This window comes from Giraffa tippelskirchi, chromosome 14 (genome assembly GCF_054371585.1).
Source record: "Giraffa tippelskirchi isolate mGirTip1 chromosome 14, T2T-mGirTip1v1.2.pri, whole genome shotgun sequence".
Classification (NCBI taxonomy): domain Eukaryota; kingdom Metazoa; phylum Chordata; class Mammalia; order Artiodactyla; family Giraffidae; genus Giraffa; species Giraffa tippelskirchi.
In genome coordinates, this window is record NC_137288.1 from 34,162,892 (window position 1) to 34,187,661 (window position 24,770).

A 24,770-nucleotide genomic window follows, 5' to 3' on the forward strand; every position below is an offset into this window, starting at 1 on the left:
GAGTCTGCTCTGAAGTCCCACACGCGAGGCATCTGAACAAACTACTGTGTGCCAATGAGGAGATCCAGATCCTTCCCCGGATTAGCAGAGAAATCACACTTTAGGGCATCCTGGTTTGAGGTTAAGACGCTCAGGTGCTCACTGCCTTGGTGCATACACACACACACCGCTAAAGGTCTAAGACAAGTTTATAGAGATTCTGTAGTCCAGAATGGCACTGTCCAAATATGGCTATAGCCAGTAGCCACAGGTGGCTAGCGGACACTTGAAATGTGGTCAGTCCACACTGAGATGGCTTCTAAATGTAAACCACACTTTGTAGGATACAAGGATTTCGTATACAAGAAAGGGTAAAATATCTCCATAACTTTTTATATTGTCTGTTAAAATGATCCTATTTGGGATATACTGGGTTAAAACAAATGGTCATCAAAATAAATTACACCTCTTTTTACTTTATGTGGGTACTAGAAAAATTTTAAGTACATAGGTGGCTCACACTGTATTTCTGTTGGGACTAAAAATAGAAGATAGTTCTGCTCTGAAACCTTTCATTTAGACTAAGTATCACTGAACTCCTCTGGAAGCAAAATGTCCTGTTATATAACAGCATAAACTCCCACCCCTCCCTCTTCCAGCACATTTATTACGTACAGTGTGCATTTAAGGGGCAGTCTGCCAGGTGGCTCGTTTCCACAGGGTCAGATGCCTCCAACTTCGCAGGCTCTCCCACACCCTCTCTGAACCTCTCCCCACCTAGCTCCTGAGCGAGTGTTCAGCTCTAGGGGCCCACTTCCCAAACCTCCGCGGGCACACCCAATACTGTCTTTCTGGCATGTTTGTCTGTTCCTACCACTTACTCCCCCTGGGGACATCCTTCACTCTCATGACTTCATCCTTCCTCTCATGACTCATCCACATGACCTCACAGAGGTTCAGATGATTCGGAACTCTACTTTCCAGCCCCTTCATCTGTCAGTTTAAATGCTGGGATGTTTACTTTAAGTCAAACCCTGAAGGAATAGGAGAAGGGAGGGACTGCAGTTCAAACTCACAACAACCTGCCAAATTCCTAGAATCGCTGGTAGGTACTGGGAGGAAGGGGTCAAGACCACACTTTGTGTGGTCTATTTACAAAAACTGTTAAAATAAAAATTGAGTAATCTGGGTTTTATCTCTTTATTTTTTTAGGTCCTCCCTCAGAAGAGGACAGTAAATAATAAAATGTCCCAAACAGCAGCATATGACAACGGAAGATGAAAACGACACAAAATTAGGCAAATTTGATCAGGAAGAAAGGAGGGACAGAGGCTCTCAATCAGAAACACACAGATGCCTGAATCCCTGAAAGTATGGGCAAGGTTCTGAGAGTGTGTGTGTATATAAACATTTTGAGAAAAGAGTCTGTAGCTTCCATCATATTTCAGAGGGTCTGAGACTCATATAAGAACTACTGCCATAAGGCTTAAAAAGGAAACTCAATGCAAGTACGAGGTAAAGAAAGGTTCTCCATTTACATGATAAATACTTTCCAGACACTGATGAGTATGTGCTTGTAGTCACTAAGGCCACTACAGCGCACATCTGTCGACTCTGTGTATCTTCACAGTGTGATCTTCTCCACAACTTGCAAACTGTAACCACTCAGCACCTTCTCCTTCATTCTGTTCCGTCTTTCCATTACAATTCTTCCAGCATAATTTTTTGATAGCAAGTGTATGACTTTGGCTAAAACAAAGAGAAATCGTGAGATGAACATATGCTATGACTATGAAACATTTTCCTGGCTGCTCAATTCATATTAATTAAATTAGTATGCTCTTCCTGTTAGTGTTGTTAACATAAATGGAAGTCAAAACCTGAACATCAAGATGTACTATCACTAACAGTTTAGCAATTTTATTTTAATCTTGAAAACATCTTACTTACCGACCAAGGACACCACCAAAAACAGCAAGAAATAGACAATGCATTTCTGTCAAATTTTGCTTTAATGATCAGTGGAATTCAAGAAATAGCTATTGAAATTAAGTCTTTCAGGTAACATTACTGGTAATTTGGTAACTGGAATGTTAGCAATCCACATAATATAAAGTAAGTCAGGAATCAGTTCTTGCAAATCTAAAGTCATCATAATGACAAAAAAAAAATTTAAATTAAAAACTCAAATTCTGTACACGTCCCCTGCCCGTGCTTTCCTAGGGGCTTCCTACCAGTGTCGCACTTTCAGGTCATGGAAGTGGTCTGGGTACCAGGCAGAGGCAGAGTGAGCATTGTGGGCAGGGCAAAGTGAAAGGAAGAAAAAGAAGGGAGGGGAAGCCGGGAAGAGAGAAAACTTCAAACGCCTGAAATATGGAATTTCACTGGCTACCTCTCTCTTAGGTAAGCCAGCAGCATGAACTGTTTCAACAGCCAAATCCAGCCTCAGAGAGGTGGGAGCGAAGCCATGAGAGAAGCAGTGACAAAGCAGATCTCATTTTAATATACTTAAATAAATACAATTATCATGAGCACTAACATGCTTTGCTGATAAGGAGACAAACTCCTCTGGAAGAAATGGCTTGTACAATACATGTCTCTTGTCATCAAGCCAGTGACCTTCCTCATGATGCTGTTGTTTGGAATTGTATTTGAAGTTATATTTTGGATAGTTTAAACATACGAATGTTGAAGAATCCTAAAAAAAAAAAAATCTAACACAGAATGATGTGTGACTTTTTTTGCAGGTCTCGTCTTTTCTAATGCATACAATGGGTGAAGTTGATTGACAAGTGATCCCTGCTGTCCAGGCAGGTGGATGAGGAGGAGGCGGTAAGCAGCAGGCGCTCTGAGCCCCCGCTCTGCCTGAAGGCGGGTCACAGGGCTGGGAGCGGTGCCTGTCCGTTTGCTCCGTCTCGGGATCTGAGCTGCAATGTTCAAGCATGAGATCTGGCTACCACAGTCTGTAATATTCCCAAAAATTCACCAACATTCTGAATCAAATTTTCCTAAGATTCTACTGTGGTCACATTCTGAAACCCATCATCTTGAAATTCATTTTCACCTCCAATAATATCAGGCAAACAAGCCATGTGGTCAAATAAACTTTTTAAATATAAGTGCAGTATAGCAACAAACCTCAATTTCAAGAGACTGTCACAAAACACAGAGGTACCAATTGGAGGTAAGCACTAGGAACAGATTTGTGTTCTTCTCCATGCAAATGAGGCATGAGATTTGCTGCTAAAGACTCCAAGGATTTCTATCTGATCTGGTGGAAACAAAAACAGGAAAGAAATACCTTTGACTTGTTTCTACACAGCGGATCCAGTCATTTACTTCTGGAACTTGATCGGTCTTTTTCCAGGAGTATAAACAAATCTTTCCACACTCTAATCCTACAGCAACCACGTATCTGTTTTTAAGAGAGTGGGGAAGACTGATTAATTTAGCATGGATTTCTTCAGGGTTCCCGACCGTCTCTGGCTGACAAAGAGCTCTATTTGGACCCAGGATCCAGCGCGCTGCTCTACTGTGCACGTGAGATGCCGCTGCTCCATCGAGGGTGCAGTCTTACCTCCGTCCCTGGTGGACAGAGCTGCCTGCAGGGCCCCTCATTCTACTAAAAATACTCGTGACAGAGAAAGTACCACCATCTTCCATTTGGTGAAATAAGAACCTTTGAGCCACACTCCCCATCTCTACTTCACCACTCTGAATACCATCAAGTTCTATCAATTTAGAAGTTCTTATGAGAAAGATAAGCATTCTTTAAAAAAATAGTTAACTTGGAAGCTGAAAGAACCCACAGATGAAAGCATAAGAGGGCTACACATTGAGAAACTAAGTGGTCTTCTTAAAGAAACATGAGATGAAGCCCCCACACAGAGACTGACCGTTGGGAAAGGTTAAGCACCGGGCAGACGCTGACGGCGGTCACAGCTCCACCCACGTCCAGAACGGAGGAGCAGGGCCCAATGCTGTGCTCGATGGCGTCATCGCTGGAGTCGCACTCACCCCAGACAACCACCTAGCAGACAGATCAAACTCTGTAACGCTTTCTCTCTGCAAGGTTTCTGTTAATGGCAATGCATTAGAGAGTTTCAGTGGCATAGGTGACACTCTGAAATTTTTTAATTCTTCCTTTTCATTTGTGATCCAGGACTTCTAAACATTTCAAGCATCACAGAGAAGCCACCGTGTAGCAGATACAAATCTGAGATCTCAACTACCCCAGTGTGCTGGGCCAAAGTCGACTGTCCCTGCCCAGAGGCCTGCTCTCTATACTCAGGAAACCAGTTCAGATCCGTGAGATTCAGTCCACCGAGGTGCCTGTGCGTTCCCCAAGAAATTACCTCAAAATGTATGGAAACAGCCAAGTCCCTGGCTCTTCCTCTACACCCCACCCCAGCTCAGAGAATCAGCTCAGCTCTCAGGAGGACCCAAACTTGATGATATTAATCTAAGAAATGAGGCTTTTCTGGAAGCTCAGGCCTCAAAGGGGTGTGAATGGTCACAAAGAAATGGAGAGGGCAGTGAAACAGACAAGAGCTGCAAGATTAGGACCAAAGAGACACTCTGAGCAGAAGACTCTGCCCAGACAGGCAGAAGGGCATTCCTGAGACTGTCTGATGGACGATGCTTCATCCGTTTCAGCCTTGACCTGTCTCTGAGAGTTACAGCTGGACCGTCTGCTGCCGGGCCTGACTGTGGAAGGCAGAAGCAGACCTGCTGCCTGAGCAGCTTGCAGAGAGTAGGAAGATAAACGCCAGGGAAGACACGAATAGGCCAGTGAGAGGAGTGAAGCGCTGAGAGAGCGCGTGTCAGAGGCTGACACTTCCGTGTGTCACTGAGTACACATGCCGCGTCAGTCCTCTGCTTCAGCATATACCACGACTAGGACTGAGAGGGCAGGAGATGAAAGGAGACGCTCAGGCGCCTCAGACCTCTAGTCTGCAGGAACTACAGAGAAGGAAAGGATATATATATATATATTTTAACATTTTAAAATAACTTTTATTTCTAATCACAGTTAGACACAGAATTTTTAATAGTAAGAAGTAATAACAAAAGATATATTGGAAATGAAAATTTCCATTCACCCCCCAACCCACCCCATCAACATCCTCATCCACCTAATCACCTTCTCTTTATTGCCATGTTGTTTAGTCGCTCAGTTGTGTCCAAGTCTTTGCGATCCCATGGACGTTTTAAAGAGCATGAACACCAGAGAAAAGGCAGGGCCAGGCAAACATTTCCCAGAGAACAAGGGCAAGGGGCAAGGCCAAGAACCTATTGCTAGCTCACTTATCCTGATTTTTTTCAAAGCTTGGGACACACACACTCACACACCCCACTTCCAATGAATGAAAAGGTAACAATTATTCACAGAATTTTAAATTCATACAAGTATGAAAAAGAAAAGTATGGATAGTCTTAACCCATTTCATTTACTACTTTTCTCCCACGGGGGCCATTTGATATTTGTAATGAGTCTGAAGAGTCTCCTCTGTAGTTGATATTTCAGAGACATGTATTTATAGAATTTAACAAGGAAGAAAAGTCTTTTTATGTATGCATATGAAAAACACAGGAGGGAATACATAAACTGATTTTTAAAGACCATATTAGAAAATTAGGATTATGTGTGTTTTTTTAATCCAAAGATACCTGTAATATTATTATCTTACATTTGAAAAAATACAAAGTTAAAAAAAAATTACCTTTCTGTCCCGACTTCCAGTGAAGAAATACTTGCTGTCCGGACTCCAATCGCAAGACCAAATAATCCTGCTGTGCACAGCAGTGACTTTGTTAGTGAAGGCAAAGAGGCTGAAGACGGGGTCTGAAAGAGACACATTTATGCACTACTCTCAAAGTGGATAAACCTGGTTTTTCCCTGTTAGAAAGTTATGTTTAAGTGCCATATAAATCATGTAATTTAGTCATCAATTTATACACATAAATGGATGTCTTTTACAAAAGAGCGAGGCCAGGGAACAGACTCTTCACCAGAAGACTATGGGCATACAATTATTTTTCTAGTAGGAAATGATATTATACTGATTAGTCACTCTCTAGTGACTGATGTGAACTCCTTATTGCCAAATTCAGACTTAAACTGAAGAAAGTAGGGAAAACCACTACACCATTCAGGTATAACCTAAATCAAATTCCTTACGATTATACAGTGGAAGTGACAAGTAGATTCAAGGGATTAGATCCGATAGACAGAGTGCCAGAAGAACTATGGATGGAGGTTCGTGACAATGTACGAACAGGAGGCAGTGATCAAGACTATCCCCAAGAAAAAGAAATGCAAAAAGGCAAAATGGTTGTCTGAGGAGGCCTTACAAATAGCTATGAAAAGAAGCAAAGCTAAAGGCAAATGAGAAAAGGAAAGATATACCCATTTGAATGAAGAGTTCCAAAAAATAGCAAGGAGAGATAAGAAAGCCTTCCTCAGCAATCAATGCAAAGAAATAGAGGAAAACAATAGAATGGGAAAGACTACAGATCACTTCAAGAAAATTAGAAATACCACTTTTCATGCAAAGATGGGCATAATAAAGGACAGAAACAGTATGGATCTAACAGAAGTAGAAGATATTAAGAAGAGGGGGCAACATCAGCAGCCGAATGGATAAGGAAGCTGTGGTACATATACACAATGGAATATTCAGTTCAGTTCAGTCACTCAGTCGTGTCCAACTCTTTGCGACCCCATGAATTGCAGCATGCCAGGCCTCTCTGTCCAGGTCATGTATGGATGTGACAGTTGGACGGTGAAGAAAGCTGAGTGCCGCAGAATTGATGCTTTTGAACTGTGGTGTTGGAGAAGACTCTTGAGAGTCCCTTGCACTGCAAGGAGATCCAATCAATCCATCCTAAAAGAGATCAATCCTGGGTGTTCATTGGAAGGTCTGATGTTGAAGCTAAAACTCCAATACTTTGGCCACCTCATGCGAAGGGTTGACTCATTGGAAGAGACCCTAATGCTGGGAAGGATTGGGGGCGGGAGGAGAAGGGGACGACAGAGGATGAGATGGTTGGATGGCATCACTGACTCGATGGACATGGGTTTGGGTAGACTCCGGGAGTTGGTGATGGACAGAGAGGCCTGATTTGAATGTATTCTTTTTAATGGCTGAGTAATGGAATATTACTCAGCCATTAAAAAGAATACATTCGAATCAGTTCTAATGAGGTGGATGAAACTGGAGCCTATTATACAGAGTGAAGTAAGCCAGAAAGAAAAACACCAATACAGTATACTAATACATATATATGGTATTTAGTTAATCAGTAAAGATAACCCTGTATGCGAGACATCAAAAGAGACACAGATAAATAGAACAGTATTATGGACTCTATGGGAGAGGGCGAGGGTGGGATGATATGGGAGAATGGCATTGAAGCATGTAAATTATCATATGTGAAACGAATCGCCAGTCCAGGTTCGACGCATGATACAGGGTGCTCGGGGCTGGTGCACCGAGATGAGCCAGAGGGATGGGATGGGGAGGGAGGTGGGAGGGGGGTTCTGGAAGGGGAACACATGTACACTCATGGTGGATTCATGTCAATGTATGGCAAAACAAATACAATATTGTAAAAAAAAAAAAAAAAAAAAGCACAGTAAAAAAAAAAAAAAAGAAGAAGAGGGGGCAAGAATACACAGAAGAACTATACAGAAAAGATCTTCACGACCCAGATAATCACGATGGTGTGATTACTCACCTAAAGCCAGACATCCTGGAATGTGAAGTCAAGTGGGCCTTAGGAAGCATCACTACGAACAAAACTAGTGGACGTGATGGAGCTATTTCAAATCCTAAAAGATAATGCTGTGAAAGTGCTACACTCAATATGCTAGCAAATTTGGAAAACTCAGCAGTGGCCACAGGACTGGAAAAGTTTGGTTTTCACTCCAATCCCAAAGAAAGACAATGCCAAAGAATGCTCAAACTACCGCACAATTGCACTCACCTCACACACTAGTAAAGCAATGCTCAAAATTCTCCAAGCCAGGCTTTAACAGTATGTGAACTGTGAACTTCCAGATGTTCCAGGTGGATTTAGAAAAGGCAGAGGAACCAGACATCAAATTGCCAACATCCACTGGATCATAGAAAAAGCAAGAGAGTTCCAGAAAAACATCTACTTTTGCTTTATTGACTATGCCAAAGCCTTTGTGTGGACCACAATAAACTGTGGAAAATTCTGAAAGAGATGGGAATACCAGACCTGAGAATATCTCCTGAGAAATCTGTAGGCAGGTCAAGAAGCAACAGTTAGAACTGGACATGGAACAACAGACTGGTTCCAAATCAGGAAAGGAGTACGTCAAGGCTGTATATTGTCACCCTGCTTATTTAACGTCTATGCAGAGTAAATCATGAGAAATGCGGAACTGGATGAAGCACAAGCTGGAATCAAGACTGCAGGAAGAAAGATCACTAAGCTCAGATACGTGGATGACACCACCCTTATGGCAGCAAGTGAAGAAGAACTAAAGAGCCTCTTGATGAAAGTGAAAGAGAAGAGTGAAAAAGTTGGCTTAAAACTTAATATCCAGAAAACGAAGATCATGGCATCTGGTCCCATCACTTCATGGCAAATAGATGGGGAAACAGTGGAAACAGTGTCAGACTTTATTTTTGGGGGCTCCAAAATCACTGTAGATGATGACTGCAGCCATGGAATTAAAAGACACTTGCTCCTTGGAAGGAAAGTTATGACCAACCTAGACAGCATGTCAAAAAGCAGAGACATTACTTTGCCAACAAAGGTCCATCTAGTCAAAGCTATGGTTTTTCCAGTAGTCATGTATGGATGTGAGAGTTGGACTATAAAGCTAACACCGAAGAACTGATGCTTTTGAAGAAGACTCTTGAGGGTTCCTTGGACAGCATGGAGATCCAACCAGTCCATCCTAAAGGAAATCAGTCCTGAATATTCACTGGAAGGACTGATGCTGAAGCTGAAACTCCAATACTTTGGCCACCTGATGCGAAGAACTGACTCACCAGAAAAGACCCTGATGCTGGGAAAGACTGAAGGCGGGAGGAGAAGGGGACAACAAAGGATGAGATGGTTGGATGGCATCACCAACTCAATGGACATAAGTTTGAGTAAACTCTGGGAGCTGGTGATGGACAGGGAGGCCTGGCGTGCTGCAGTCCATGGGGTCACAAAGAGTCGGACACGACTGAGCGACTGAACTGAACTGAAGTGACTGATGTAAAACATCTTCTGGACACTTAACTAAAAGTTCAGTTGATGCCTACAGAAGAAGCCTGAAGCAATTTAAACTTACTCAGGAAGTAGCCAGATCTGTGTATTAAGCTATGGAAAAAAGAATAATGCACCCTTAAACAATGTGAAAAAAAAAGAAAAAAAACTTTAAAAAATCTTTGCCTTTGTAAGATTCTAAGTATAGGGTAACTAACTTCGAGCCCTCACAGGGACTAAACCTAAATGACCTAACTGTGTATCGAGGGAAGACTAATGTATCTATTAATCAACAATCCACAAAGAGATAATACATTATAATATAGATTTGCTATTAGCTTCACTTTAACTTTAAAAAGTAAAGGCTACATGTTAGGAAATCACTGGTTGCAATGAAATCAGTCTATTTTAACATATACTGCTCAGTATGTGACATAGTACTTGGTATTCTCTAAAATATAAAAAACCCAAAGAACTAAAAACATTGTAAGTCAAAGTGATGTAGGTTTTAATCAATGAAAAAATTAAAAGCAGGATTAAACAACACAAAAGTACTTTAAACACTCTCTAGATTTTACCCACTCACTGAAACTGGAAGAATAATATGCTATTGCTGTAAGTACACAAAGGAAACTTTTTTTCCTTTTCAGTGTTTTTTTATTTTATGCCAGGTCCAAAGTAGAATGCAGGTAGGTGTGTTAACATCTTGCCCAGGGGTCACGTTATTCACAAATATTAGCTCCTCGGTCATGTCCAACTCTTTGCAACTCCATGGTCTGCAGCCTGCCAGGCTGCTCTGTCCATGGGATTCTCTAGGCAAGAACACTGGAGTGGGTAGCCATTCCCTTCTCCAGGGGATCTTCCTGACCCAGGGATCAAATCCGGGTCTCCTGCATAGCAGGCAGATTCTTTACCATCTGAGCCACCAGGGAAGCCAAATGGATGTCTAAATTATCAGTGTGAAAGAGGTGTGTGGGTAATTTAACTGTATATTCATTATTCCTGTCCCATAAAATCTTTAGTATGTATCATCCATTTGGTTTTATGGTGGCATTCTGTAACCATATGCAAAGTCTAAATTTTGTACATACAGATTTTTATGCTTCTTTAACCGAGATATCTGAAAACATTATCATTCTTACAAGGAAGGTCAAGTCTTCCTCAATTGTCACAAAACTTTGAAAGACTCCCAGTAACCAGACTCTGGCCTCCACCCTATTATCATTTCACTTTACCTAACAGTTGCTCAAAGTGGGTAAACGTACATAACTGTCTCACTAGTACTCTTCCCAGCCAGGAGCTGTTTACCTAACTCGGGTGGGATTGTGTCCTGCCTCTTCCACAGTGACCAGGTCCGATCTCTGGAAACAGCTAGTAAGAACTTGTCGTCAGGAGAGAAAGCCATCTGTGTGACAGTCAAACTGTGGAAGATTAAATTCTGCACCTGCTTCCAAGATGCAGTGTTCCAGAGAATGATAGCGGCATGCTCTTTCTTGGCTGCCTGTAGGACAGAGATGAAACGATAAAGCAATGTGAGTGAAATAACTGGAAAAAACAAAACCAAACCACTTTTCAAAGTAACACATTGCTTCTACAGTATTTTTCATGTATCTGCATAAATAAAAACCACAAATTCTGAGAAGATACTATAAATTCTATAACCAGGTATAACCCCTGAGAAGAGACAGACTGGGATTAGAAATGATGAATAATTAGAGACTGGCAGTGGAATCAGCATTTTTAAAATTAAAATTTAACATACAATATTTTACCTTGTTATTGACTGTGTTCCCTATGTGCACTTCACATCCCTGTGACTTATTCTGAAACTGAATTATTCTGTAACTGCAAGTTTATACCTCTTATACCCCTATTTCCATCATCCCTCCAGCCCCCCCAAAAATACCCTGTCTGTTCCTTGTATCAATGAATCTGCTTCTGTTTAGTTTGTCCATTTGTTTTGTTTTTTTTGGATTCCACATATAAATGAAATCATTTAGTATTTGTCTTTCTCTGTCTGACTTATTTACTTATTTCACTTAGCATAATACCCTCCAGGTCTATCCATGGTGCCACAAATGGAAAGATTTCATTCTTTTTTTAACGGCTGGGTTATACTGCACATTCATGTGCACACACATACCACCCCTTCCTAGTCATTCCTTTATCAATAGACACTTTGGTTGCTTCTATATCTTGTCTACTGCAAATAAAGCTACAATGAACAGAGGGGTACATTTATCTTTATAAATTAATGTTTTTGTTTTCTTTGGATAAATACCCAAAAGCAGGATTGCTGGATCATATGATATAGTTCTATTTTAATTTTTTGAGGAGCTGCCATACTATTTTTTCAAATATGTATTCTACATAATTTTACAAGTATGTATTGTATTTTTACAAAATACATTTCTGCATTAACTGTGTAATTAGTAGTTAAGAGACTTTCACTTCCGGTCCATATGGAGTAACAGGGACCAGATTCACTATCTTGTATGAAAAAAACTAAAAGATCAGACAAAATACATGAAACAATGACACTCCAAAATACTTGATGACTGGCAACAAACAACAGTTACCCCTAAGGGACAAAAAGAATCATAAAGTAGAAAAAATAAAAAAACAAATGAACATCACTGAACTCTATGACAACATCAAGCAGCCAAATATAGGTGTAACCATGGTCTGCAAAAGGATGAAAAGAAAAAATACTTAAAAAGCTAATGGCCCTCAAATTTGATGAAAACAATAAACCAAAAGATCCAAGAAGTTCAATAAAACTCAAGCACAAGAAACATGAAGAAAATTATACCAACAATAATCAAATTGTTTAAAACCAGTGATAAAAAAAAAATTGCTCATGGAGGGGAAAAAACCCATTACTGAGTAACAAAGAAGAATTACACAGGACTTCTCATCCAAAGCAACGTAAGTCAGAAGAAAATAAAGCAACATTTTTAAGTACAGAAAGGAAAACAAACAATTCTTTATCTACTATAAGTACAGTTTAAAAATGAAGGAGACATATATATTTTCCAGACAACCAAAAACTGAAAAAATTCCTAACCAGCAGAACTACATTACAAAAAATGCTAGAGAATATCCTGCAGGCAGAGGAAAATTATATCTGATGGAAAAACTTTTTTATTATTTAAATCTCTTTAGGGATAATTGATTATTAAAGCAAAAATAATAGTATCATGGGATTTCTGTAAAGAAGCAAAATCTACAAAAGCAATACCACAAAATAGGGGGAAATGAAAGTATACTTATTTTCTCATGAACAGTGCAATATTACTTGATGCTAAACTGTGATAAATTAAACACATATACTATAAAATGTGAAACAACCAATAAAATAACACAACAAACAGTTATATCTGCTAAGTAAAAGAAATGAAATGGAATTATAAAAAGTAATTACTTCACCAAAAGTAAGTAAAATGGATCTAAGAACAGATAAACAGAAAACAAATGGCAAGATGATAAAGTAAATCTATCATATCAATTATTACATTAAATTGAAATAGTCTAATAAACACCCCTATTAAAATGAAAGATTATCAGGACAAGAAAAACATAAGATCCAACTATATGCTAACTCTAAGAAATTCACTTGAGATAAAAGTTAACAAATAACTTAAAAGCAAAATGATGAAAAAAGACACATAATTCAAACACTACTCAAAAGAAAGCTGGGGAATTCCTGGTGTCTAGTAGTAAGGACTCCATGCTTTTACTGCAGGGGGCATGGGTTCAATCCCTGGTCAGGGAACTAAGATGGTGCAAGGTTCGCAGTGTGACCAAAAAAAAGAAAGAAAGCTGGAATGGCTATATTAACATCAGACAGAGTGGATTTCAGAGCACAAACTATCATCAGAAATAAAGAGTTTCATTTCATAATAATAAACTAATCAGTTAATCAAGAGAACATAATGATCATAAATGCTTAGGATCTAATAACAGAGCTTCAAAACACATAGAGTACAAACTGAATGCACAGCAAAGATTACAAGACTAGTTCACAATTGTCGTCAGAGATTTCAAAATGCCACACACAACAGAACCAAAAGAGCAAATACGGTAATACTATCAACCAATATAAGTCATATTTTTCAGAACACTCCACCCAACAGAAGCAGAATCCACCTTCTTCAAGAGAACACGGAAATTTACCAAGATTAAATTTCAAATGATTGAAGCTATACTATAGTTTTTAAACAAAATGAAATTAAATTAGAAATCAGTAACAGAAAGACATCTTAAAAATACTCAGTATATGGAAACTAATATATTTCAAAATAACCTATAGTTAAAAAATAAAAGATGAAAGAAATTAGAAAGTATTTTTAACTGAATGAAAATGAAAACACAACATACCAAAATTTGCAGAATGCCTCAAAAGCAATACTTAGAGGAAAACAACAGCGCTAACACCTATCCAGAAGCCAGGAATGAGGGCTGGGTGAAATGGGTGAAGAGTCAAAAGGTACAAACATCCAGCTACAAATAACTAAGTCAGGGGGATGTAATGTATAGCACAGCGATTATCATCAATACTGCACTGCATATTTTAAAGTTGCTGGGATCTTAAAAGTCCTCAGCACAAGGAAAAACTTCTAACTATGTATGATGATGGATGTTAGCTAGACTTACTGTGGGGATCACTTCCCAATGTAAACAAACGTCAAATCATTATGCTGTACACCTGAAACTAATACAATGTTATTATATATGTCAGTTACACCTCAACAAAAAGAATAATTTTAAAAAACATATATACATATATATCATGAGCAGGAATGCAAAGCTGGTTCATCATTTGAAAAATCATTCAATGTAATTCATCACATTAATAAATTAAAAGGGAAAAACATATGACATGCCAACAAAGGAAAAAATTTGACAAAATCTAACATCCAATCTTGATAAAAACTCTCTGCCAACTAGGAACTGTAGGGAGATTTTGCAACCTGATAAAGAATTAGAGTCATAATGCACAGCAAACATCATGCTTAATAACGCAGAAGATCTTTGAGTCAGGCGAGGATTACTTAGATTCTACACAAGAAGCACAAACTCAACACAGAACAAAACTGATAAATTAGACTTCACCAAAACATAAACTTCTGCCCTCTGAAAAAAAACTGCTAAGAAAATGAAAAGACAAGCCACTGGGGAAAAGTATCTACAAAGCAAATATCTCATAAAGGAGTATCCAGTGTATATAAAGAACTTTTCAAAATTCAGTAATAAGAAAACAATACAATAAAGAACTGGGCAAAAGATTTGAATGGATACTTCATCAAAGAAGATACATAGATGGAAAGCTAGCACATGAAAAAATACTTAACATCATTAATCATTAGGGAAATGCAGATTACAGGTACAATGAGATATTACAGAAGTATCAGAATGGTAAAAGTTAAAAACATTGACAATATCACGTACTGGTAAGGTGTGGAGCAACTGAAACTCGCATACATTGCCAGTGGGACTGTAAAGTGGTACAAGCACTTTGGAAAACAGTTAGTTTCTTAAAAATTTAAATATATATCTACCATATACTCAGCAATTCCACTGATATGTATTTGCTCAAGAGACAGGAGAGCATATTCTATGCAAAGACTTGTACACAAATGTTTATAACTGCTTTACTGGTAAAAGTCCCAAAATGGAAATCACCTAAATATCTATTAAGTGAATGGAATAACAAATTGTAATAAATATGTAAAAGGGAAGACAATTCAGAAATAAAAAAGTGAACAATTAATGGATACATGCAACAACATGGATGAATCTCAAATTATGATAAATGAAGGAAGCTAAAAAGAGTACAAACTATAATTAATTTATAGAAAAATTTAGAAAATATAAACTACTCTATCATGTTAAACAGCAGATTAGTGGTTTACTAGGGATAGGGGCGGGCTTCCCTGGTGGCTCAGATGGTAAAGAATCTCACTGCAAAGCAAAACGGGAGACCTGAGTTTGATCCCTGGGTTGGGAAGATCCCCTGGAGAAGGGCATGGCAACCCACGCCAGTACTCCTGCCTGGAAAATCCCTGTGGACAGAGGAGCCTGGTGGGCTACGGTCCATGGGATCAAAAAGAGTCGGACACAACTGAGCGACTAAGCACAGCACAGCACAGGATTGAGGGCTGATGGTATCTTCATTATCATGATTGTAGTGATGATTTCAATCATCACATTGTCAAAATTTATCAAACTGTCCAACTTTCAAAGTGCAACTTATAGTACCCTTTTTGCCGTTCACTTGCTAGGTTGTGTTGGACTCTTTGCGACCCAATGGACTGCTGCATACCAGGCTTCCCCGTCCTCCACAATCCCCCGGAGTTTGCTCAAGTTCGTGTCTACTGAGTTGGTGATGCTATCTAACCATCTCATCCTCTGCTGCTCTCTTCTCCTTTAGTACACTCATGACACCTAAATAAAACAGTTACAGAATGTTAGCTTAAAAGAGAAATGCCCATGCTTGTTACAAGTGAGCCAACTTGAAAAGGAGAAAATAATTATATGATTAACAGTGCTCTAAGACACAAAAAAGTTTGCTCAATAGAAGCACAGTTGTTATTGGTATTATGCCCTATTCTTCCCAAAGGTCCCTGTATTAACAGAAAGAAGAACTCTCAGGACCACCCTCACAAATAGGACAATAAACAAAGAGGGGTGAGGGAAAAGGAGCATGACACTATTTCTTAGGATGACCCTCAACTCAACACAGGCAAATAGCAAGAAGCCACAGCAAGAGCACGGACAAAAACCAAACATACAGAAAAAAAAAACAAAAACAAAGAAACCCAAAGGTGGCCATCCAGGTGGGCAGCTCTCACCACCATGCTTAAAACAAGTAAATGAATGTGTTTTCTTGTTTAAAACAAGTAGATAAATTTGAGGAAATTCAGAGGAATGTGTGGGTCTCAGATCCTTCACATAATCCTCCACAGGATATAAATACTGAAGAGCAAGTTCAAGATCATTCTCCCAGGCCAATGTCTCACGTGCACAATTCTGCAGAGCCATCTGCTGGTGGCCCAGTGAGCAGGCCGCCCCCTGCCTCACCATGGCATGGGCCGAGGGACTCGACTGTCAACACCCAGAGTGGCCTCAAGAAATGGTCAGATGGAACGCACATGGGGTTTTGCCTTCCCCTGTGTCTCCAGGACGCCCATTACTAAAAATTTTTATCACATTTTTAGGTCTAATTTTCAGGTATCTGATTAAATAGTTTTTGAGTAGGGGCATAAATCGGCTCAAGCCAAGTGCCGAAAAACAAAAATGTGCAGCTGAGACAGATTTAAAAGGCAACTGCAAGCTTTTGAAGAGACAGATGGGAAAGAGGCAGAGAAAATAAGATTCAGAAAAATCAGGCACCTGTGGCCTTTCGTGTTGAATTCTGTCTGCATCACTAAGCTTGCAAGAGCCTGATTTAAATAACCTGTGACCAAGCAGAATAGAAAAGTAACATTCCCTACCTTACAAGCTGAGGCAAGCAGAGTCTTTGAATTGCTACAAGCAACACAAAATATTTCATAGCCATGTCCGTATCTAAAATTCAAAAAGAGAAAATGGATGACCCCTGTATTAGGAAATGTATCTATTCTCATGCTGCAAAATTTTTTAATGCGAAAAGATTAACTTTAATCTCTCTAGCTAACACACAGTTCTTTTAAGAAACATTTCTGTCAAGGGAAGTATCTGGGGTAAAAGCAAGAGAGTGGAGAAAAATGTAACTTCCTAGCAATAATATAACTTATTCAAACTACTAAGTTAAAATACAAGTTTTCACCCCTAGCCAGTCAGTACAATAAATATTAATAACAAACCACAGAAAGGTTTGGATAGGGAATCACTGTAGGAAAAAAAAAAAAGAGAGTAATAGTTTTTTAAAAAAAGGAAAAAAAAATGGTGCTATGCCTCTCTACTTTAAAAATCAAAACCAATAAATCTAGTAACTATAATACACAGCATTATAAAAATCTAAGTAAACTTTGATTCTCACCCCTTATGAAGGCTACCAAGAGATCTTTAGATCTGGGGGTGGGGGAATGTAGCTATGAGGAAAGCAAAGGATAAAATCAAATTGTGGGGGGAAAAATAGCACAAGTTAGGATAGAATCAGACCAAACAGCCAAGTACAGTTTAACTTACAGTTTTTGAACTTCAGGCCACAAAGTATTTTGCAGCAGATGGTCCTCAGTGGGAGGTTCTATAATAAATTTACAGTGTCGCAATTAATTTTTCTACTTTCATGCAAGTGAATTCTGAAGCACGTATTTAGGTCAGCGGTGACAGATACCACACTATGTGTACTAATGATTCTAGTAAACCATACTTTCGCCTTTTCTTACCAGTAAGTAAGGAGGGTTGGAAGGCCACCTGGTGATACTCGAAACCAGCACTATTTAACAGCTCCTCTTCATCAGAAGGCTGAGAAGCCATATCTCCTAGTTTAAAAGAAGCATCAACATCATGAACGTGGTCCCATCTTTATGTCTCCTACACACATCCCAGTGTTAAAGCCACCAGTGAGAAAGTGGTGTCACTTCAAGGAAGGGTAATTCAACGCTGTATTCATGTGATTGCAAAGCCAAGGGTATTGCCACTACTTGGTATTTTCCATATGTGCTATGGTCAATTTCATAAAAATTCCTTCCTTTTCCTTTGACCGAATATTTCCCAAACTTTTTATAAACTATGGAACACATTTTTCAGGCAACCCATATTAGTATCTGTGGTTGTAAGTGCTCCATGAAATACACTTTGTAAAAGCAGCACCTATTTCAGGGTGTGCATGGGTACACAGAGTAGTTACCATGAAATATCTGACAGAGAGCAGAGACGTCTGTACTGTGATTTATAAAAAGAGAAATCACCTGTAATGAACACTAGTACATGTTATTCAAGTGTGTAACTAGGTGTTAAGTACCACTATAGGTTCAATAATTCTGGAGACAAATTCAGATGAACTCAGCCTTACCCTGAAAGACAGCTTTATTGGATAATCCCAAAGCAGGGACGGTAGCTCCTTCTGGAAGATCACCATCGTGCTGGAATAAAAAGTGTGAGACACGTCTTAAATGCTAAAAGATACTGTTACCTCAGACACCGCGAAAAAAAAACAAGCCATGCTCATTAATGCTGAGAAGCAGTGTAAAGATTACTTACACTGAAGGTATCTGCCCAGACTTCCATTTTCTGAACCAAGAGATGAAATGCTAAGTGCTCACTCTCCAGCAGACAGGCTCCAGCTAACCCCAGCCCCCACCCAATCCATGAAGTCAGGTATCCTCTCATCCACGAGCTCACTGAACCCTCACAGTTCAGTGGGTTTCAGGGTTTGACAAGGAAAGCGTTGTGATGGCTTCTAGCCAAGAGTGGGCTGAAAATGGAAGGTCTGAACCTTTATTTACAAGAGAGTCTCATGGGTACATCCCTGGTGATGCTCATGCAAACATATGTTTCCCAGGAAGCCAGTCATAGTATTTTCATTAAACATACTTAAAATTTTGAGTATTCTAAAACTTTATATAACAGAGTGCTCTTTAAAGTGGCAATAATCTGTTTATATGCTGCATATCAATTAAGTTATTACAAATGAAAAAAATACTAACCATCAAAATTGGCACATGTCCATAAGCTAACAGGATTTCTTAAAATCTAAACTTTAATACAGGGGCTGGAACTGAACACAAATGTGAGCAACGGGAATTTAAACTAACCAACATTGGTTACCTGAGACACAGGATGCTTTATTTTAGAAACCAAGAAAATGAAACACCATGGAAAAGAGCAAAAAAGAGGCATTCCTACATATCGCAATATTTAATATGGGAAAAAAACTAAAAAGCAGCAAGTGGCTTTCTAGTCTACAGGATCCCTGTATTTTGGGACACAAAACTGAATATATACCAGATACTAACCTTTCATGAAATCGCACCACCACATTTCAATCCCTAGAATTGTTAGATCCTCAAACCAACCAGCTCTCCCTCATCATGCTCCCTCTAAGGACCACAATCCAGGTCCCTCTTTTGATCTTGTTCTACTGTCCCTTAGCATTAGAAACTATGTAACAGAATCTTTCCTCTTCTTTACCTAAGTAAGAGAGCCTGTGGCCAGAGATATCCATGAAACACTCTAGAAAGCACAGCTGGACATTTCTTTTAAAACCATTCTCCTTTTCTCCTCCCATCTTACCCAGACTGGGGCTAACGTCCCTGCCTTCAAAGTCTCTGGGCTCAAAGGTATCCTGCTCCCACATAACTCTTCCCTCCAAAGAGCATTTCATCACCTCCATTGTTCAGGACCCATTGTCAGTACCAGAGTCTGAACTATGTCTGCCTCCCAGGTCCTCCACCACTGGACCTTTCCCCAGTTCTCCCTTTCCCTTGATACACTTTTCAATCAAGCAGCTCTGACCACTACACTGCTCTCTTTCTCTCCTTCCTTCTGCCTATCAAGGGCACTTACCCTTCTCAAGCTCAGAAGCAAATTTGTGACCCAACTCTAAGGACAGCTAAGGATTGTATGACATGCATGCCTGTGTAACACAACTACCTGGCTACTTGCTTTCCCTTCCTTCAAAACTGGTTACTTGATAATTTTTATAACCTATGTATTTTTATAAGTGCTCAAATCTTTTGTAGAAAGGGGGTAAAAACAAACATTAATAAAAACTTCCCCATTTCAAAATTCAAATGAAGCCCCATTTTCTCATTACTACAGTGACACGTCCTTCTATGACTATTACTTTAGCCAACACAAGATTCAGCAATTAACTGGTTTTATCTAACAATATTAAGTATATTAGCTCCATTGCCCCCTACACCTAATCTAGGTCGAGATGATAATCTCCTTGAAAATATAACCCATTGTGTTTTATCACAGCTACCGAACACAGTGAATATACATAGTATTTGTATCTTAATTTAATATTTTAATTCTATACAGTGTCTCGGGCTTATCTGTTATAAAATTTCTTATACTAATATTTAAATTATTGCCTGCACAGTATACGCAAAAATTTGTCAAGCCAATGATAAAATGATTTGACTTCCTTTCTACCCATATTCTCCATTTACAGCTTTAGGTAAAACTTCTTTAAAATGTTACATGAAGTGGTGAGATCTAGTTAAAACACTTAAGAGGAATACTCACATTACAAAGCACACGATTCAGTGACTGCCCCGTAATGGCACAAAAATTTTCCACAAAATTCCGAGGTGCAGAAAATACTCGAAGAACTTTTTCATCTGCTCCAGACACAAACTGAAACCTATTGATCATTGCCAAACATTTAAGGTCATATCCATGTATCTGAGGCCTTGCAATTTCATGCCAAGTCACCTGGGTGCCAAAAAAGATTAAAAAAAAAAAGATCACATGTTTCAAAAACTGAATTCTTTTCAACAAGCACATTATCAGACATAAAATCACTCATTATGCCATGGAAATGTGACCACGGGGCAGATTCATCCATGTTGTCGTGTTTATCAACAGTTCAACACTTTTTCTTGCTGAGCAGTGTTCCCTTGTACGGTATACCACAAATTGTTGATCCATTCACCTACTCAGATATCTGGGTTGTTTCCAGCTGTCTTACTGAGAAAACAGTTATGAACAAGTCTCTGTATGAATATATGTTCCTATTTCTCTTGAGTAAACACTTCCTATGGGTATAATAATTGAATGATGATTGTATAACTTTAAATAAACTGTCAAATTATTTCCCAAAGTGCCTATACATTTTACAATCCCACCAGCAGTATAAGAAAGATCCAGCTGCCCACACCCTCATCAGCACTTGTGCAAGTCAGCCTTTCAACATTAATCATTCTAATAGCGGTGTAATGGTATCTCACTGTAGCTTTAATGTGCATTCCCTAATGACTAATGGTACTGAGAATCTTTTCCTGTTCTTATTTTCCATTAATACATCATCTTCAGAGAAATATCTTTTGCCCCCCCCCAATTTTTTACTGGATTGTTTGCTTTGTTATTACTGAGTTCTAAAAAGTTCTTTATAGACTCTAGATAAAAATCCTTTATCAGATATATGTTTTGCAAATATTTTCTCCCAGCTTGTGACTCATCTTTTCATTTTCCTGATAGCGTCTTTCAAAGGGCCGAATTTCACATTTTGGGTAAAGTCTGATTTACTGATTTTTTTTTTTAAAGGATCATGAGTAAACAATAACTGAGTCATATTGGTAGCAAATTACCAAGAGTCACAGAAAACCACTCCAAAATCATCTGCCTTTTTTGCTTGACTATAGTGTTGCTCCCAATGTTCTCTATTCATTTTAATTTGTCAAAGTGCTGCTAAAGCAGAAATGCCAATGGCCAATTTCATTAGCACTCACAGACTGACCCACAGTCAGTTTCATGAATTTGTATCAGAAACTGAGTATTCTTTGTAGTATAGCACAGTTCAATGATTTATCAGTGGTAAAGTTTTATTGCGGTTTTTGAAAGCCTAGGGCCAAGACTGAAAAGTTTCTTCAATAAAAACTGGGCTCAACCACTATTAAGTGACACTATGTGATATTCAGAAAGTAAAAGTGAAAGTCGCTCTGTCGTGTCCGACTCTTTGCGACCCCTTCACTATACAGCCCATGGACTTCTCCAGGCAAGAATACTGGAGTGGGTAGCCTTTCCCTTCTCCAGGGGATCTTCCCAACCCAGGGATCGAACCCAGGTCTCCCACATTGCAGGCGGATTCTTTACCAGCTGAGCCACAAGGGAAGCCTTTTACTGCAGATCTGACAGTGTTTCCTAATGAATTAAAACTAAAATTACAAGGTATAAGAGAACTTCTTTGTGGAACTAAAGTAAACCTATTTTCGCAACTAACATTTTAATTGTTTGTATTATAAAGAATATATGTATGCTTAAGTGTGTTTTTTTTTTTACTGAAATACAGTTGAAATATGTAATATTATGTTAGTTTCAACACAGTGTACAACATAGTGATTTGACATTTAAATACATTACAAAACGGTCACCATAATAAATCTAGTAGCCATCTGTCCTCATACAAAGTTGTTAAAACATTATTGACCATATTCCTTATGCTCTATATCATACCCCCCTGACTCATTTGTAACTGAGTTTGTGCCTTTTAATCCCTTCACCTTTTAATCCAGCTTCACATCTCTGGAAAACACTCATTTGTTCTTTGTACAAGTTTGTTTTCACTTTGTTTGTTCATTTGTTTTTTAGATTACACATATGCATCAGATCGTATGTCTTTCTCCATCTAACTTGTATCACGTAGCACAGTATCCTCTAGATTCATCTATTTTATTATAAACGGCAAGACTTTATTTTCCTTTTAAATTTTTTTCACTTTTTAAGTTCACTGAAGTATAGTTGATTTAAAAGGTTGTGTTAATTTCTGCTGTACAGCAAAGTGACTCAGTTATATACATATTTAAGATTTCATTTTTTTAATGGCTAATACTCCATTGTATATATACCATGTCTTCTTTATCTATTCATCTATCAATAGTACTTAGCTGCTTCCATATCTTGGCTACTGTTAATAATGTAATTATTTACAATAATTAAATTAAATAAATACATGTAAATACTGTAAATAATGCTTCAATAAACATGGGGGGTGGATGCGTCTTTTCAAATTAGTGTTTTGTTTTCTTTAAATAAATACCCAGAAATTAAATTCCTAGATTATGGGGTAGTTCTATTTTTAATTTTTTGAGGAACCTCCACTCCATTTTCCATAGCACTGCTCCAATTTACGATCCTACCAGCAGGGCAGGAGGGCTCCTTTTCTCCACATCCTTGCCACCTTTCTCTATTTGTTACCTATTTGATGACAGCCGCTCTAAGAGATGAAAGGGAGTATCTCATTGTGGTTTTGATGTGCATTTCCCTGATGGTTAGTGTTGAGCATCTTTTCACGCATCTACAGACCATCTGTATGTCTTCTTTGGAATGCTTCAGTTTTTAAGAAACCTATTTTCCAGGGTAGCTATAACATTTTGCATTCCCATTGACAATGTATGAAAGTTCTGGTCTCTCTGCAACCTTACTACCACTTGCCACTGTCATTATTTTATACTTCAGATACTCCAGAGGGTGTGCAGTGGCATCTCATCATTTTAATTTGCATTTCCCTAATGGCTAATGTTGCTGCCCCGCTCTTCATGAGCTCAGGGATGTTCTTTTCAAGTGGATCCGTCAAGAAGGAAGATGTCTTACCTGTGACTGGTCTTTTCTCTTCCAAGGAGCAAAAAGCCGAGTTGTCTGGTCAGTACCGACAGTGATGATAAATTCTCCTTCTGGATCCCACATTAGGTCTTGGACACCATCAAAGTGTCCTGAAATAACAATCTCTGGAGTCCACTCTCTCTGCAATGAAAGTGCTCATGATACATCAAAATAATCGATGTATTTTCACTCAAAATTAAGTCTGATAATGCCTTCAACTGTCAGGTATGATATGGGAAAGACTATGGCTCCCAAACAAGGTGAAAAGTTAAGTAACAAAGATGGAAATTGACAGTAACAGGATCTGTTTTCCAGTCAAGTATGTTAGAACTTAAACATTCAAATAAGTGTTGTGTCCTTCAAAGCAGTTTCCTTGGGGAAGTCCCCTCCACTCATCATTTGTGAATGCCTCCTGGAACCCAGACATGACCCAATCTTTCTGTGCCTCAACTAACTCTACTGTAAAAGAGCTACCTAGCTCCTGCGGTCATTACAATAGTCAGATGAACTTATATTTATACAACACTGGCACATACTAGATATCAATAATACACAAGTATTTAATTGTCAAGCGAAATAATAAAGAGTACTGGGTAACACGAGTCTGTAGATTCTGAGTGTATGCCTGACCAACTCTCTTTGTTAAGTAGAAAGCCGCAGCTGGAGAGGAGAGAAGTTAAATCAAACCTGGTTAGTCTACCTCCTGAGGGAGCCGGCACCAGTAACAAGTAAACAAAGAATGAAATGAAATACAGAAAATGTCCACAGAGCATCTTTTTGAACAACTCAAGTGGTGTAAAACTTGAACTTTAGAGATAAATTAAATTTGTATAAACAGCTAGCTAAAAGGTCATTCAAAGCCAACTCTGATGAATGTGGTCAGCTAAACCATATTAGTTTCTGGTCAAAAACATAAACAGGCTGGAACAAACAAATGCTGTCGATTTCTTCTGTGATGTATAAAAATTGACTCTAAAGTTAGCACTAATGGGAGTTTCCAAAAGATTTTGAAAAAAGTACAGCATTTTTTACTATCAACACAGTTCCGAAGGGCAGCGTTTGTTTTTAAAAATTGCCCTTGATTGTAACAAATGTGTGTGGGATGTTGAGAGGGGAGGCAGCTGTGCATGCTTGGGGGGCAGGGGTAAATGGGAACTCTGTTTTCTGCTCCATTTTTCTGTAAATCTAAAATTTCTCTAAAAAATAAAGTCTATTAAAAAATTACTCTAAATACTTGGTAAATTGCTATTATAAATTTGAAGTCAAGTTATAAGCAAAAGTACAGTGAAATTCTGTCCTAT

General features: G+C 38.7%; 1 protein-coding gene and 1 long non-coding RNA gene across 14 annotated transcripts in view; one reads left to right on the forward strand and one right to left on the reverse strand.

Moving 5' to 3' along the window:
- Window positions 1-1,165: 1,165 nt before the first annotated feature.
- The window catches only part of ELP2 (elongator acetyltransferase complex subunit 2), a 49,059-nt gene continuing 25,454 nt past the window's right edge, over window positions 1,166-24,770 (reverse strand). For 9 of the 13 annotated variants that reach the window (XM_081562408.1, XM_081562409.1, XM_081562405.1 and 6 more), the window contains 11 exons: window positions 23,461-23,610; window positions 20,395-20,583; window positions 18,215-18,284; window positions 17,586-17,681; window positions 17,386-17,443; window positions 16,710-16,782; window positions 10,522-10,714; window positions 5,703-5,824; window positions 3,876-4,009; window positions 3,281-3,394; window positions 1,166-1,728 (listed from right to left, as the gene is read on the reverse strand). In XM_081562408.1, coding sequence (XP_081418534.1) covers window positions 1,572-1,728; window positions 3,281-3,394; window positions 3,876-4,009; window positions 5,703-5,824; window positions 10,522-10,714; window positions 16,710-16,782; window positions 17,386-17,443; window positions 17,586-17,681; window positions 18,215-18,284; window positions 20,395-20,583; window positions 23,461-23,610 — 1,356 coding nt within the window. In that variant the 3' untranslated portion in view covers window positions 1,166-1,571. Of the gene's footprint in view, window positions 1,729-3,280; window positions 3,395-3,875; window positions 4,056-5,702; window positions 5,825-10,521; window positions 10,715-16,709; window positions 16,783-17,385; window positions 17,444-17,585; window positions 17,682-18,214; window positions 18,285-20,394; window positions 20,584-23,460; window positions 23,611-24,770 lie in introns of all 13 variants that reach the window. The other 4 variants (XR_014074776.1, XR_014074775.1, XM_081562407.1 and 1 more) reach the window with 4 other exon arrangements.
- Window positions 1,208-3,098, forward strand: LOC145534586 (uncharacterized). Its single transcript, XR_014074780.1, has 2 exons — window positions 1,208-2,382; window positions 2,727-3,098. It is a non-coding gene; the product is annotated as an uncharacterized LOC145534586 (long non-coding RNA).